This window comes from Gymnoscopelus braueri (genome assembly GCF_963280865.1).
Source record: "Gymnoscopelus braueri genome assembly, chromosome: 2".
Taxonomy (NCBI): domain Eukaryota; kingdom Metazoa; phylum Chordata; class Actinopteri; order Myctophiformes; family Myctophidae; genus Gymnoscopelus; species Gymnoscopelus braueri.
Window position 1 is genome coordinate 16,171,793 of NC_137604.1, and position 16,808 is coordinate 16,188,600.

Consider the following 16,808-nt stretch of genomic DNA (forward strand, 5'->3'; position numbering starts at 1 on the left):
TTGTTTGTATCTTGCATTGTGACCCGCGGGGTTACAAAGGACAGTGGGATTTGTTTGGGTGGGAGGGGCAGTTGAAGTAATTATTGTTTGTTTTTGATTTATTTGTTTGTTTGCTTGTTTATTTTATTTATCAGGGAGAGTAACAGGGACAGAAGTCATTTCAAAGTGATATTATTTGATTTAAATACCGTTTGACCTGTCAATTAATTCCTGGCTATTATATAAAAAATCTTATCAGTTAAAGCACCCACCGATCTCGTTGTTTTTCCTTTTTGGTAGCGATTATCCTTTCAGTTATAAAGGCAGATTGTTACATGTGGTGGCCCGTACGGGGATCGTGGGTTTAAAAGTAGACACTGAAAGCCAGTATTTGAGAATTGATTTAGAAACAAAAAAAAAGGTATATTTTATAATATACTGTAAAAAAAAACTTCTGAAAAAAACGATGGCACAAAGTGGGGAAAACCCAGAACAGCTAGCACAGATAGTAGAGGAGGCTGTTCAGGGCGAGGAGGAAGTTAATATTCCAGATCGCCAATCATTTGAACGTCACCGTAGTCCTGTAGGTGAAATCACGTCACTCATTAGCTCTTTGTACATCTCTGATGAGGAAGACGAGGATGAGGAGGACGAAGAGGAGGAAATTGAGGGCCCGGGTCCAATACAGCAGGACTTGGCCATGATTAAGGACAAGATTCGGACCTTGGAAGGTCATGTGGAGCATGTGCTGGGTGAGTTCGAGAAAGCGAGCGAGAGTACTATTAACCGGGAAGAGGTTCTGAGGGAGTACATGGATCGTAGAATGGGCGAGATGGAGGTGCTTGTGAGGAACACAGTCAAACAATTAGAGCAAGGGGTTGTTGAGTGTTTACAGAGGAGGGATGAGAAATGGAATAATGAGGTCTTGAAAATAAAAAGAGCAAGTACCGCTCACCTCGGAAGGGCCCATGTTTCACCTCGCCCAGAATTTAGTTTCTATGGAACACATACACCTCGCCATCACCCCACAAGTACTCCTTACCGACAGTCCGCCAGTACACCTCAGGTACCGCCCACGGCTGCCTCGCAGGGTCCATCCGTCCCTGTACCAGCCAGTCAGCCCGTCAGTGCACTTCAGGTAGCTCCCACTATGGCCTCTCATGACCTGCCCACCCCCGTTTCTTCCAGTCAATCCGTCACGCCATCTGGGGGGCAGCACCCCGTTGCAGCTACTGACCAGGCCGTTAGTGCACCACCTGTTCAGCCCGCCAGTGCCTACCGATACTCTAAACCCGCCATCAGGATGGAATTCCCTAAGTATGACGGATCTAAGGAGATTTCGGATATCATGTACTTTGTGGAGCAATGTGAGAACTTCTTCTCTGTTAGGCCCATGTCAGATGTGGAGCTCATGGGGACGCTTTCGAGTGTCCTTGAGGGGTCCGCCAGGAGTTGGTGGACATCCGAGAGGCAGAAGTGTAAGTCTTGGGCAGGGGTTAAGGAAGCGTTTCTTGTCGCGTTCTTGCCTACCGATTATCAATCGGAAGTGGAAGAGAAGCTGCGTGACATGCTGCAACTTCCCACCCAAAGTCTACGAGACTTTGCCTATGACTACCGTGCGCTCTGTCTGAAGTGGAAGCCGGAAATCACTGAAAGTGAATTGGTGAGGAAGATTCTCAACAACTGTAATCCGAGGATTGCTGGGTGTCTGCGCGGACACGTTCAGACGGTGGATCAACTGGTGAAGGTTGGGTCCCAAGTGGAAAAGGATTGTTCTTCCTCCAGCGCCTACTGGAAGAAGGTAAATCAACAAGGCGGAGACAAGGGAGTCAAACAGGGCGGAGACAAGGGAGTCAAACAAGGCGGTGACAGAGGAGTCAAAACGCCGACAGGGAAAGGAGCTCAGATGGCACGCATGGATGTCAAACTGGGGCAACCTGACAAAGAGGAGTGGATGAACCTATTAGTCGTGCCTATTGCCACCAGAGGCGTTGAGTTTGAAGCGGTGATGGACACAGGCTGTTCATACACCCTGATGAGGAGAAGCAACTGGCAGCGGTTATCCCGAGTGGGGGAACATCTGAGGAAGTGTGATGACCGGAAGTTCATCCTGGCGGATGGAAAGGAGCACCAAGCGGTGGGGAAGGTGGGTTTGATCTACGACTGGCATGGTCATATGTGGTCTGTGGAAACATTCGTCCTAGACGACCACAATCTCACCTTCCCTTTGATGCTGGGCCTCGACTTCTGCCTGAAGACCAAAACTGTCCTCAACTTTGGCGAAAAGACTTACGGAGTGTGGGGTCCTGAGGGCTACACACACTATCCCTTTGCCTCACAGGCCTCACCCGCCCTGTCCTCGGCAAAACTCTATCTCGCTGTGCCGGTGTCGCCATTGATGGGCAGTGTTGGTGTCCCGCCATTACACCGTGTCCGAAATGTTCCACCCGAGGTGGAATGTCTCTTCGAGAGATGGCCGTCTGTGTGCTCGGGACAACTAGGTAAGACCAATGTTGCCACCCATAAGGTGCACACCACGGATGAAATGCCGGTGCGATGTAGAGCCTACCGAGTCTCACCGTACAAACGCCAAATCATCGTGGATGAGGTACAGGGGATGCTCACCAAGGGGATCTTGGAACCCTCTGACTCTTCCTGGGCCGCACCGGTGGTGTTGGTCAAGAAGCCGGACGGGAGTAACCGGTTCTGTGTGAACTATAAAGGACTCAACTCCAAAACTAATCTGGATGCCTACCCCATGCCTCTGATACACGACATCTTGGAATCAATGCATGGAGCATGCCATTTTAGCACCCTGGATCTGAAGGCAGGATACTGGCAGGTTGCCATGGATAAGGAGAGCAAACACAAGACCGCAGTCATAACACCCATCGGACTGTATCAATTCAGAACCATGCCCTTTGGACTGAAAAATGCCGGTGCTACTTTCCAGAGATTGATGGAGAGAGTGCTCGGTGATCTCAAGGCAAGGTGCTGTTTCGTCTACATCGACGACATTATCGTCTTCTCTCCAAGTCCCGAGCAGCATATGAGAGATCTTGATGCTGTGTTCGCCAAGCTTCATGTCGCCAACCTCACCCTGAATCTTGAGAAATGTCACTTCTACCGAGAGCAGCTGAAGTTTCTGGGGCATATCGTTTCTGCCCAGGGGGTCGAGACGGACCCAGACAAAACCGTTGCCGTTATGAACTATCCAGCTCCCCATGACTTGAAGTCACTGCAGAGATTTCTCGGAATGGCGGGCTGGTATTTCAAATTCATGCCTCACTTCGCAGACCTGGCCGCGCCGTTAAATCACTTGAAGCGGAAGGGGGTGAAGTGGAATTGGACGGAGGAATGCCAGACAAACTTTGAAAAGTTGAAGCAGACTCTAGTGGAGGCGCCTGTGTTGGTCCAGCCCGATATGTCACTACCGTTCCAGGTGCATACTGATGCCAGTAGTGTCGGGTTGGGAGCCGTACTGACCCAGCAGGTGGGCGGCTTAGAGAAGGTGATTGCTTATGCCTCTCGGGGACTCAGAGGAGCCGAATGCAACTACTCTACATCCGAGAGAGAGTGTCTTGCGGTTGTGTGGGCGGTGGAAAAGTGGAAACACTTCCTTGAAGGAGTGGAGTTCGACGTGTACACCGACCATGCTGCCCTCACTTGGGCATTCAAGAACCCTAAGTCCTCGTCTAGACTCACTCGCTGGACAATACGCCTTCAAGAGTTCCAATTCAACATATACTACAGGAAGGGTCACCTGAACATCGTCCCCGACGCCTTATCTCGGGCGGTGACTCCTACTGAACAGCAGGCAGTGTGTGCAGTAGTGGCAGTGTCTGGCAACTCGGAACTACCCACAACGCTAGATGATCTAGCCAAAGCACAAAGCGCGGATCCTAAGGTCAGAGATCTTCTGGAGAATCTCAACCTGTCGGACCAGCGGACCGATCGGATAGGCTTCGAGGAGATTCAGGGAATATTGTATCGGAGGCAACCAACCAGGGACATCGGACTGAAGTATCAGGTGGTGGTGCCCGAGAGCCTTGTCCAATGTTTCCTGGAGTACTTCCATGACCGCCCCATGAGTGGGCATCTAGGAAGACTAAAGACCCTACTTCGAGTTCTCGAGGTGGCCTGGTGGCCGACGGTCCGTCGAGAGGTGTGGGACTATGTTAAGAAGTGTCAAGTTTGCCAGCAGTACAAGCCAGAGAATCAAAAACCATCCGGTATGTTGCAGTCCACCCAGATAAGCCAGCCAGGAGAGGCCCTCGGGATCGACCTGATGGGGCCGTTCCCGAGGAGCAAGAAGGGAAACACCATGTTGTTGGTCACCATCGACTACTACACCAAATGGGTGGAAATGTTTCCGCTGAGAGATGGTAAAGCCCCGAGGCTTAGTGCGGTCCTTAAAGATGAAATATTCACTCGATGGGGGGTCCCTAAGTACCTGATCTCGGATCGCGGACCACAACTAACCGGAAATGTCTTTGACGATCTCTGCAAGACCTGGGGTGTGGTACACAAGTTCACCACCAGCTACCACCCCCAGGCCAACCTCACGGAGAGGGCAAACCGGACCATCAAGACTATGATCGCATCATTCGTGGGAGACCAGCACAACAAGTGGGATCAATGGTTGCCCGAGTTCCGATACGCCATCAACACTGCAATGCATGAGACCACTGGCCATACACCTGCTGAAATGTCCATGGGCCGTGGGTTGTACGGACCCTTGGAGCGTATGTTAGCATCTCCACCAATGCCCTCACAACCCTCTTACAATCTCCTAGAAAGGCAGCAGGCCATGGTCAAAGAGGTCAAACGAAGGGTGGGTGTCTCTCAAGCCAGACAAGCCAAGTATTATAATGCCCGGCGGAAACATGTACAGTTCCAGCCGAGCGATTTGGTCTGGGTGAGAACACATCCACTCTCCAAAGCATCTGATGCATACTCGTCGAAGCTTGCGCCAAAATGGTCAGGTCCAGCTATAGTGACGAGTCAGACAGGCCCCATAAATTACAGAGTGAAATGGAAAGATAGTGACAAAGTGGATACGCTTAATGTGGTCAACCTCAAACCCTACTTTGGTAGGACTTGAAAATTAGCTTCCAGCTTGGGGGGGGGGGACTGTGACAATTGCACATTATTATTATTAGTATTCCACTCGACCTGTGCATGTTATTATATTTGTAAAAGATACTATATGTAACATGTTTGAAGCCATGAGAAAATATGAACTTGTCCTATTCACGCGAGCTGTATTGGGTCTGATTGGGGGGATAATTGAATCATTAGTGCCACCCGAGGTTATTAATACAGGGTGTGGTGCACAACAGAGGGGTTGAACGAACCAAACCGTTTGTGCCAGGTTGAACGGAGGAAGAAAGGAGAGACCTTGAAGCGCCAGTTTACCATTTAGTACGTTTAAATGTGACATTAAGCTGCAGCCAAGGTTAAAAGACGTTCGAGCCCAGCGGATAGGAACCTGCCGTTTCTGTCGGGCCGTGGGATCCGAGCGCCGTGGTGGTGTGACGCCGGTCGGGATTGGAGCCGACAGCCGAAACCGGTGAGATCAACCCGAGCGTTCTGCTCGTGTTGGAATACAGATTAGAGGGGTACCCCGTTATCTAGTTATTATTTGGGCCGCATCGGGCGGAGAAGACTTTTCTTTTCATTTGGAGTAAAAGGATTAAAGGAACTGTTGCGTCGCGGGAGCGCGATCCGAAGAGAGCGGTCGCGGGACTATTTATTTATTTATTTAAGCAGCGTGCGTGCATGACAGACTCTTAAACGCCGTGTGCACTTGTTTATTGTTTGTATCTTGCATTGTGACCCGCGGGGTTACAAAGGACAGTGGGATTTGTTTGGGTGGGAGGGGCAGTTGAAGTAATTATTGTTTGTTTTTGATTTATTTGTTTGTTTGCTTGTTTATTTTATTTATCAGGGAGAGTAACAGGGACAGAAGTCATTTCAAAGTGATATTATTTGATTTAAATACCGTTTGACCTGTCAATTAATTCCTGGCTATTATATAAAAAATCTTATCAGTTAAAGCACCCACCGATCTCGTTGTTTTTCCTTTTTGGTAGCGATTATCCTTTCAGTTATAAAGGCAGATTGTTACATATGATTCACATCATTTTCATAATCATCAAACCATTCTGTGACCCCTTGTGCCCTGTGGATCGGGGCAATGTCATCCTGGAAGAGACCACTCCCATCAGGATATTAATGTTTCATCTTGGGACAAAGATGTTCACTCAGAAGAATAACATTGTATAACATCCTGACTCTAAGGACACGGACACTTGTTTACAAAAAAAATGTCTCATTGTTTTCCAAAAGGGCATAACAGTGGCGGACATTTTGTGGTGCCACAGATATTAAACCCATTAATCTTTAATTAACCCATTAAAGATTTCCGAAAATATTCTAAGCCTGGAACCATTGACCAAGCCATTCCGGTGAAGCATGACCATAAAACATTTGATTCCGTTGTCAAAACATATTTAATTGTATAATACTATATTTAATAATATAATATTTTTTGACACAGAGTCAAATGTTTTATGGCCATGATTCCAGGCTTAAAATAATGTAAAGCCTAAAAATGTTTTCGGAAATCTCGATGGGAAAAATGAATGTGTTTTATATCTGTGGCACTCACACCACTGCTTTTCCCTATACGACTGCTCCATCATCAAAATGCATCAAATCTGCCTGGGAGGCACATCTTGAGGAGATGTGTAGTGAGGGACTGGAGAGGATGCACTACGGTTCAGATGATGCCAGGTTGAAGCTCTTTCAGTTCAAAGTTATGCAGATTGCATTACTCTTAAGTAAATATTAACCCATTAAAACCGACAGGAACGCATCTATGTCATTTTAGATTTTAGCTATACACATCGTCTCTGTCAGGTGGAAACCTCACATGTCCAAAACTCGTACTTTTCAGGATTCAAATTTAAAAAATTGCAAAAGTAGCAGTCGCTTTGTATGTGTTGCTTAACACGGTCGTTGACATCATCAAGCGTGCGTGTCATCAGAGCTACAGTTGTAGTTTTGTAACTGGAAGTTGAAAAAAACAGCTCAACTTGAATTTGTAGATTTGTATCTTTTGTAGCAGCTACAAACGTCGGATGTATCTTTGTATCTTCATGTCGCTGGCTTCCATTGAAAATGAATGGTAGACTGTATCTTTGTATCTGCCCGTGTGAACGCAGCATGATGCTTTTGTGTGTAGGATGATCAAGTAGGGCGTTAATTTACACAAAAAGTTAAAATATGGACATAAGAGGTTTCTGCACGACAACAACGATATATACACAATATACGTTTTTTCAGAAAACTGTTTTCTTAAGACATTTTTAGAATGTATAATGAATCTGATATTTGTGGCAGATGTAACCTACGCTACACTTTCTGGTCTTGTCCCTTTTTGGCAGAACATACCTTACGTTAAATCAGTTTTATGCTGTATCATGTCAAAATAAGTTTTTCCTGTTTTCTCTATTTTTTGGCTGACAAAAATAAAATAAATAACAAACATATATGGCGGGGAGAATAACTTTGCATTGATTTTTTTCAGTGACTCTTCCAGCGACAAGTGAATCAAAACTATGCACAACATACTGCCGGGGTCAAACATTCAGGCGTGTACTGTACTCTTGGTGTATGTATGCCACACATGCATTTAACCACGTGTGGAGAATATGGTAAAGGATGACTCATTTGACCATATCACTTTTTTTTACATATCTGTAGACCAGTGCCTGTGGTTTTTCCACCACTGAACTCTCAAATGTGCATGTGTGTCTTCTTTGAAATGAGTGGTTTATGCACTGTTTGAAACCCTACAATAACATCCCTCTCTGTGCTTGCTGACACAGTCCGATCACATCCTGAATTGACAAGAGTTGCACTTCTGTTTTATCTTAAATATCGCCCGCCGGTGACTAGTTCAGCTTTTGAGCACGGTCAACAGATGTGTTTTCGACCACAATTTCTTTCCCATAGATTGAAATGCAGGTTTCACTTTAGTCACTGTTCCTATTGAAACAATGAGCAGAAACAATGAGCATCTTTGTGACTGAAGCATCTTCATCCAAAATCTATCTAACAACAGTAGCCTACTGTATATTATGAATATATTGTATATAATTTTTGAAAAGCAGCATAGTCAGCACCATAGTTATTAATATAGTTAGTAACCATATTCAGCACCATAGCCATTAACATTGTAAGTAACCATAGTCATTAACATAATCAGCATCATTAACATAGTCAGCACCATAGTCATTAACATAGTCAGCACCATAGTCATCATTAACATAGTTAGCACCATAGTCATCATTAACATAGTCAGCACCATAGTCATTAACATAGTCAGCACCATTGTCATCCTTAACATAGTCAGCACCATAGTCACTAACATAGTCAGCACCATAGTCACTAACATAGTCAGCACCATAGTCATTAGTGTGTTTCTGTGTGTCTCAGTGTGTTTTACCTGCCCATGCTTCTGTGTGTGTGTGTGTGTGTGTGTGTGTGTGTGTGTGTGTGTTTACCTGCCAGTGCTTCAGTGTGTGTGTGTGTGTGTGTGTGTGTGTGTGTGTGTGTGTGTGTGTGTGTGTCAGTGTGTGCTTCAGTGCGTTTACCTGCCAGTGCTTCAGTGTGTGTGTCTCAGTGTGTATCTCAGTGTGTTTACCTGCCAGACTGGTGCCAGTGCTTCAGTGTGTGTGTCTCAGTGTGTTTCAGTGTGTGTGTCAGTGTGTTTACCTGCCAGTGCCTCAGTGTGTGTGTGTCTCAGTGTTTCAGTGTGTGTGTCAGTGTGTGTGTCAGTGTGTTTACCTGCCAGTGCCTCAGTGTGTGTGTGTGTGTGTGTGTGTGTGTGTCAGTGTGTGTTTCAGTGTGTGTGTCAGTGTGTGTGTCAGTGTGTTTACCTGCCAGTGCCTCAGTGTGTGTGTGTGTGTGTGTGTGTCTCAGTGTGTTTAAGTGTGTGTGTCAGTGTGTTTACCTGCCAGTGCCTCAGTGTGTGTGTGTGTGTGTGTGTGTGTGTGTGTGTCAGTGTGTTTACCTGCCAGTGCCTCAGTGTGTGTGTGTGTGTGTGTGTGTGTGTGTGTGTGTGTGTGTGTGTGTGTGTGTGTGTGTGTGTGTGTGTGTGTGTGTCTCTCTCTCAGTGTGTTTCAGTGTGTGTGTCAGTGTGTTTACCTGCCAGTGCCTCAGTGTGTGTGTGTGTGTGTGTGTGTGTGTGTGTGTGTGTGTGTGTGTGTGTGTGTGTGTGTGTGTGTGTGTGTGTGTGTCTCAGTGTGTTTCAGTGTGTGTGTGTCAGTGTGTTTACCTGCCAGTGCCTCAGTGTGTGTCTCAGTGTGTCTCAGTGTGTGTCTCAGTGTGTCTCAGTGTGTGTGTGTGTGTGTCTCAGTGTGTTTCCGTGTGTGTGTCAGTGTGTTTACCTGCCAGTGCCTCAGCGTGGGGTCTGTTCATCACACGCACACTGAGGAAGCCCCCCGGCCCCCCGGTGCTCTTGCATCTCTCCGCTCTGTACCTGGCCATCTGCAGCTCCAGCAGCTTGACCTTCCTGCGGAGGAAGGCGTTCTCCTTGTTGCTCTGGTTCACCTCCAGGCTCACCTCGGCGTAGCCGTCGTCCACCACCTTACAGATCTCCGCCACGGCCGCGTTGGCCAGAACCTCCATGATGGACGCGATCTGCGTGTGGAAGTCCATAGCAGCCGAGGAAGACGTCATTGTTGTTGTTGTTGTTGTTTGGTCCCCGTTACGAACACGTCGTTGAAACGTGGACGCTTATGAAAAAGCATCAAAGAGCCGCTTGTTGGAGTGAAGAGGATCGGGATCTCTCTCCTGACGGGTCTACATAGAACTCAGCTTTTTGTGTTGATGTGATGATTGTCTGTACGGAAACACATTGAGTGTTGCCAGATTTTGCGAGAGAAATAAGCAACCGGGGTCTATGAAAACAAGGCCAAAAGAAGCGAGCCCTTCGCCCTTTAAACATATTACATAATATTTGAAAATAACCGATCTACAAGCTCACAACGCGTTGCATTGCGACGCGTTGTGAGCTTGTAGATCGGCTATTTAGAAAATAATAATCTTAAAAACAATTTGACATTTTAACAACACAAATATTGTATGGGGATCCCTGGCATAAAATATTTTCAGATGGGGGTCCGCAGACAAATACATATTCATTTAAGGGTCCTAGACTTGAAAATGTTTGAGAACCACAGGACAACATTAGGAAGCAAGAAAAAAGCCACAACAATTTCAACCCACAACTACCAATATTTTCACAGAAAAATAAGCCCAAAGTCGCTTATAATAAGCGGACATGTCAACACTGATTGTCTATACGGAAAGACGGAAACACATTCCTAGTGGGAGTGACGATCTCCTCCTGTAAACAACACTGCCATCTATTGTCCAGAATGAGTAGCGCAGCAAAGAAAGAAAGATGAATACACACACTTTGTAGGTAGAAAGAAAGAAAGAAAGAATATTTGTTTTTTGGGCCAAGTTGTTCACAGGTTGGTGTGCTTCAGCGGTGGGGGAAAAAATCGACTTTTTTTTGTTTTACTACTTTGTTACAAGTAAAAGTCTTGTATCAAAATGTACTTGAGTAAAAGTAAAAAAGCATTCGCATCAAAATATACTTAAAAGTACCTAAAGTAAAAGTAGTCATTGTGCAGAATGTCCCATTTCACAAGTTCAAAATGTATACAAATATTTTCAAAATAGCATTTTCAAATAGCCGAAATAGACCTTAAGTGGTTGTATGTTTAGTAACACAAATCTACATCTAAAAAGTAACTAAGTATAATTGTAGTGGAGTAAAAGTACAATTTTTATATTTTTGGGGGGAAATACTCCACTAATGTAAACAATACCTCAAAATTGTACTTAAGTATAGGCTACAAACTTGAGTAACTGTGCTTAGTTACTTAGGGTGCGTTCGGATATTGCACACCGGAGCGCACTCGCCTATTAGTTTGTATTGGCCAGTGCGCTCAGTGCTGTATTTCCGAACGCACCCATAGTTTCCACCACTGTTCACAGGACAGGTCGGTGTGCTTGTTTCTCTCGCGATATCTGGCAAGACCGGCGTCGAAGGCACACAACAAGGTCATCAAACACGTGTGAGCGACACAGTGACAGTGAGAGTCTGGACGAGCTTGTTGTGTCACAAGGAACGTACTTTCTAGAAGCGTTGTTATTTATTCTACATAAACAGTAATCATGGCCAGAGGAGGCCGCAGCGTCAGCCGTTCGTCGGCTCCATCAAGGTAAACGTTGTCACGTTATTATGAGTCAACTTTGCTGCTGGTAAAGTCATATAGTGAGTGTGTAACTGTGTTGTAACCCGTTATGTCTCCGTACGTAGTGCGACGTTGCCGCTTGCCGACTGGTCCTCGTGACACGCCGTGCTTATATATCAGAAAATTCCACTGCCGTGCGAGGTCTCCGTGTTTAGTGAAAATAAACAAAACTATTTCGCTGCTGACCGAAACAAAGGTTGTTTTGTGATCTTGAAAGTCTATTCTCCAGGGTGGGAAGGCTCTCAGGACCCCATCTTCTCTGTATAATACACTTTTTGGGCAGAACAAAAAATATGTCCGCCAGACGGAAATTATTGTATTTATTCCACTGCGCCCTCTACAGATCTGGTCAACATAAAGTACCATTGACCAGATCTGTAGAGGGCGCAGTGGAGTAAATAAAATAATTTCCGTCTGGCCCACATATTTTATTTTCTGCCCAAAAGTGTATTATACAGAGAAGGTGGGGTGCTGAGAGGCTTCCCACCCTGGAGAATAGACTTTCAACAACACAAAACTGCCTTTATTTTGCGAAATAGTATTGTTTAGTTTAACTAAAGACTGATACCTAGCATGGCAGTGGAATTTTCGGTCTATGATCAGCCTGGCTGAGCGCTAGAGAGAATTCTACGCTCTGGACATTAAAGCCTAATTAAATTAACTAAAGTCTCCGTTGCCATGCGACGCGTTGTTACTCGTAGATCAGTTATTTTCTGCATGGAGTATGAATGAAATGGGATGTAGCCTATACTGATTGATTGATTGATTGAATACTAATTAACAGTTTGCAAAACTGTACAGTTTAATACAACTACAATGCTAAAGAAAGCACTATGACTCGTTTCCATTGGGGTCCCGTGTATTCAATTCATAGGAAATGAATCTATTGTACTGGTGATCTATTGTAGACAGATGCTTACTATGTAGGCTATGTTAAGCTTCCAGACAGGTGGGTGTGCGTCATTAGTTTGGACCAACAGACATGTGTGTCTGTTAACAAGGTCACCAGGTGAAAGGTCAGCATGTCTCTCTCTAAAGTGTGTGCAAATATGAAAGTTAGAGCCCTGGGGGGGACCCCCTGTCAAGTGGATCCAGTCAGTGGTTACATTATGGCAACATTTGGCCTGGATATCATATGGTTAACTAACTTTAATGAATAAATGAACGGTTAGTGGCAGCGCAGGATGATCCTGTATGATACAGGTAACTTCCAAAGACACACATTAATTTTGTATAAAGCAAGGTTCATGTGGCTCTTTTTAGGTGTGTATTACCCTGACTAGGACTACCTAAACTTTTAGTAGGCATCATCATGATCATCCTTTGAGTGCCCTAGAGTTCTTCTGAGACACACGCTGCATCCACTGGTTTCTGACTTTCTGTTAATTGATAGTTCATTCACAGTCCGTTGTGCATCCCTTCTTAGAACATCTGGAAATATGACAGGTCTGCTTCCTCCTGGTGAGCAGGGATAAGTCTCTCAGAATAGCCAAGGAGATCTGGTCTTTTGCGCTCTAGCAGCAATGTCCAGCAAAGCAGACTCTTCTTTGTGCCACAACAACTGAGATGAGACGGATGGCGCTGTAAATCAGAGCTTTCATGGGATGGTTCCCGCATGAAAGCTTCTGGACAGTGGACACGCATGAAAAGTCTTTCCATGAAGACAATCCTGTATCTCTTCATTCATCGTCCATGTTTTGGAACCATAGAGAAGGACTCTTTCACACAGGCTTTGAAAAAGTTGATGTTGGTTGCTATTTTGACATCTGACTGCCATATTATATCTCTGCTGTCCAGCAGGAACCAGCTAACTCCAAAATGTTCATTTTTCAGGAAATTACAAAAACAAAACAAAAAGTGGAGTTAGGAGGTTTTGTTCATCATTGATAAGAACAGCTAAATGGACCTCCAAGCTCACAATGAGGTTGGAGGTCAAAAGGGGGTGGAGCCTGGAGTCAGCAAAACCAGCTAACTCCACCCCCCTTTGGTGGACTTAGCTGGGTTAGCAGAACGTTTGTGGATCCAATGGAGTTGGCTGGTTTTGACAGAAGCGCTTTTTAATACTTTTCATTCGTTCAATATTTTTTTATTCAACACAGAGACGTAAAGGGTGTTCAATAGCACTGATTTATGGAAAGAAAATGCAAAAGCGGAAAAATTGAGCTGCCGGACAGCAACGATATGTAACTTATTATAAGCACTCCAGGCCTGTCCTTTGCTTGCCTTTCTGCTGCTGTCTGCATACTGTATTACGGTATATGTAAGGTATATGTAGGTTAAGTTTAAAAGGACATTTACTGTGTGCTGGCTGTTTTCTAAGTTTAATAAAAGCCAGTACAAAATATTCAGAGTGATCACTTATGATCCAAAATTGAGGCATTTATTTTTAAGATGGTTTCTTCCAGGGTTGTGTTGCCATCATTTTCAGCTCAACAAACAACATTCCTCCAAGGGATTTAATATCAAATGGCCTCAAACTCTCAAATACATAACAATATATGCGTGGATTGGAAGGGCCAAATCGAAATTAGAGGGGACATGCCCAGAGCTCATATGACACGTTTTCATTCAAGAGGTGTTAATTTGCATCCGGGTTACATTAAGGGTGAGCTTGTAAATTCACTCTGAGGGTGTCTGAGCGCACTGTCATTCGAAAATGCAGTGTTCAGTGTGTTGCCGTTTGAAAATTCTGTGCACTGGGCTCTGGGAGAGCGCAGATCGCACACCAGACGCTTTAGAGTTGACATTTTGTCCTCTCATTGTCTAAAGTTTAGACAATGAGAGGACAAAATGTTATTACAAGTGAAGTAACATTGTTATTTGCATATTCCGCCTAGAATTCCACTGCCAGCAACGTTATACTGTTGGATTATGTTTGTGACAATACAAAACCTTGAAAATCCTTTAAAATGGTACAAACATTATTTTCTATCACAGCAATTATAAATCTGTTTGGCCAACTAATTCTCATTTGTAAACACTCTTGATGAGAGTGAATTACGATTAAGAACGCACCCTAATTCATAGGGTTAATCAAAGTAATGTGCGCGCAATGTCAGAGAAGGGACATTTGAGTGCGACCTTCCTTTCTCCCCAGAGGCTATCCTCTGTGGTGAGTGTTGTAACTTGACATTCTGTAATGACTAAGGCCTTTTCTGTGTTTGTCTCGTGCTCACAGCCCAGCTCCATCCTATGCTCCAGCCCCTGCTCATCATCCACCCCCAGCGGCTCTGGCCCCAGCCGCCGCCCCGTCTCAGGGGCCCGGCCTCATGGCCCAGATGGCTGTCACCGCTGGTGGGGTGGCGATTGGCTCAGCCGTAGGCCATGTTGTGGGAAGTGCACTCACTGGAGCTTTTAGTGGAGGCAGCAGCAGTAGCAGCAGCCCGGAGCCAGCCAAGCCTGCATACCAGGTGAGTGGGGTTAGGAGATGTTCACCACTTAAGCCCTATTTAAAAGATAGAGAGAATAGCCCAGCTACAAGTAGATGGACTATTTTCAAACATTGTTGTGAAATTGTGGCTTTTTAATATACTAATTGAGTAAACGATCACATTCACATGGTATCACATGAGTTTTCGAGTTGTAGGAGAAGGGAAGCGATGATCATATAATATATAGGTTTATATAGGTTTGCATAATGACAGCGTGGTTGGATGTTTGTGTGTTGCAAGTGTTGATGACATTAGCAAAACTTGGCTGAAAGCAAAGAATGTAAACGGCTATAGTTAACCACTTACCATATTGTATTCTTAGTTGTACAATGCTGTCGCACAGTGAAGAGCCAATTTAAGCTCACAGCACATTGCATCCCAACACGTTGTGAGCTTGTAGATCGCTCTTTTGAAATTGTTATTGTTATTGTTTTTGAGGTTACGTGTGTGTTAGGGATAGTGAGCTGTGTACTGTATGAATGTAGGTAAATGTTGACCCTGTCATTCCAGGAGGCCCCTAGGCCCGCTCCTGCCCCAGCTCAGCCTGGCCCATGTCATTTCGAGGTTAGACAGTTCCTGGACTGTGCCACCAACCAACAGGACCTCAGTCTGTGTGAGGGCTTCAACGAGGCCCTCAAACAGTGCAAGTTCTCTCACGGTAAGTCTAAGCGATTGACTGGATTCAAACACGTTTTCAGATAAATATGCATTCAACTATAATGATTCTCACCTTCACATCCCACATTTGGTAATTATGTCATTCTGTATGTTGGATGATTTGTATTTAAAGCACAACAACACTTTGGTTTGGATTGTGTGAGCCTTGCCATTATTTAACACCAAATATTTGCAAGGTCTTCAATACTAGTCCATGGATTAGAATTTATCTATATTTGACAGGGATAATGCCCAATAAATACAGTATATTGCACTAGAGATAGCTAAGAGAACATACATTCTGAACATAGATGCAAAACCAATGGAAAAGAATGGAATGGAACTGAAAATATTATGATCCAATTCATTCTCCCTGTTGACATACATTGCATGGTGAAACGGGTCACAAAGTCACACTTTTAGCACACAAACAAAGCAGATTCTGACTATGTATAAAATTGCTTTAAAAAATTGTATTTTTGTTATTTTTTGCTATTCGTTGCTATTCGTTTCTTACTTGCCCAGTAACAAACACAGGGATTTGGTCTCGGAAGCATACCTTCCAGAAGTTCTTCCTAATTAAAATAGGAAAATCAGCAGGAAGTTGGCATTTGTATGTAGAAAAAAATGCTAATCCATGTTCTGTAATTTGTTTGTGTGCTAAAAGAGTGACATTGAAACCTGTTTCACCTTACAATGTAAATCGAAGCGGATAATTTTGGATCATCAGTTTATAATCTACGGACCAACTATTGAAAATATTTATATCACCAATATTTAGAGTTACATCATGACAAGGTAACTACATAACATAACCCAAACCCCTATCACAGTATCTTTGATTAGATTAAGCTTAAACATATTTTTCTTGGTTTAGAAATACAGTACATCTATCATTTCTAATTGTTTGTTCTTTTTTTTGTGCTTATCTGCCTAGGTGTGTCGTCATTGGTGTAAAGGACACATTTCAATATCATACACAAATAAACCTTATAGTCAAATGAAACAGATCTTAATTCCACTACAGTCAGTACACATTCAGTTTGATCTTTGTTTGTAAGTTGATGTTTTTGATTGATATGAAAAGATTGCTGCTTGGAATGTACAGTATGTCATAACATTGAATAAATAGTTGGTATCCACCTTCAGCTGCTACCTGTCTGTGTTGTCTCTTTTCTGTTTCAGTGATGAAAATGTGTCATCTTAACCACTTTCAACCTGTGTCCTTATTTTGGCCATTATAGGTGAGAATTGTACCCAAAACAAAACAGTTAAAAAAGAAAAGAAAATACCCAAAAATGAAAAAAATACCCATCTACAAGCTCACAATCGCAATGCGTTATGTGCTTGTAGAGCGGATATTTTCACAAAGTCACAAATAATGAATGTATTTACAGAGTAA

The 16,808-nt window shown here is 44.2% G+C and overlaps 2 protein-coding genes across 2 annotated transcripts in view; one reads left to right on the plus strand and one right to left on the minus strand.

Annotated features, from left to right (window-relative positions):
• LOC308105284 (uncharacterized protein) overlaps positions 1-9,880 on the minus strand; it is a gene marked incomplete at its 3' end in the record, with an annotated part of 32,311 nt that extends 22,431 nt beyond the window's left edge. The window contains exon 1 of the mRNA XM_080455930.1: positions 9,438-9,880. Coding sequence (XP_080312056.1) covers positions 9,438-9,729 — 292 coding nt within the window. The 5' untranslated portion in view covers positions 9,730-9,880. The remainder of the gene's footprint in view (positions 1-9,437) is intronic.
• Positions 9,881-11,146: 1,266 nt separating this feature from the next.
• LOC308074544 (coiled-coil-helix-coiled-coil-helix domain-containing protein 2-like) lies at positions 11,147-16,567 on the plus strand. Its single transcript, XM_080414027.1, has 4 exons — positions 11,147-11,285; positions 14,497-14,728; positions 15,260-15,407; positions 16,344-16,567. The coding sequence occupies exons 1-4, from the start codon at positions 11,239-11,241 to the stop codon at positions 16,361-16,363; spliced, it is 447 nt and encodes a 148-aa protein (XP_080270153.1). The 5' UTR covers positions 11,147-11,238; the 3' UTR covers positions 16,364-16,567.
• Positions 16,568-16,808: the final 241 nt, after the last annotated feature.

What these genes read in the sequence shown, in the direction of transcription:
- LOC308074544 (XM_080414027.1), top strand. Translation starts at nt 11,239, where the DNA reads ATGGCCAGAGGAGGCCGCAGCGTCAGCCGTTCGTCGGCTCCATCAAG. An exon ending in CAGCCAAGCCTGCATACCAG is followed by an intron (nt 14,729 to 15,259) that starts GTGAGTGGGGTT and finishes CTGTCATTCCAG; the next exon opens with GAGGCCCCTAGGCCCGCTCC. An exon ending in ACAGTGCAAGTTCTCTCACG is followed by an intron (nt 15,408 to 16,343) that starts GTAAGTCTAAGC and finishes TTATCTGCCTAG; the next exon opens with GTGTGTCGTCATTGGTGTAA.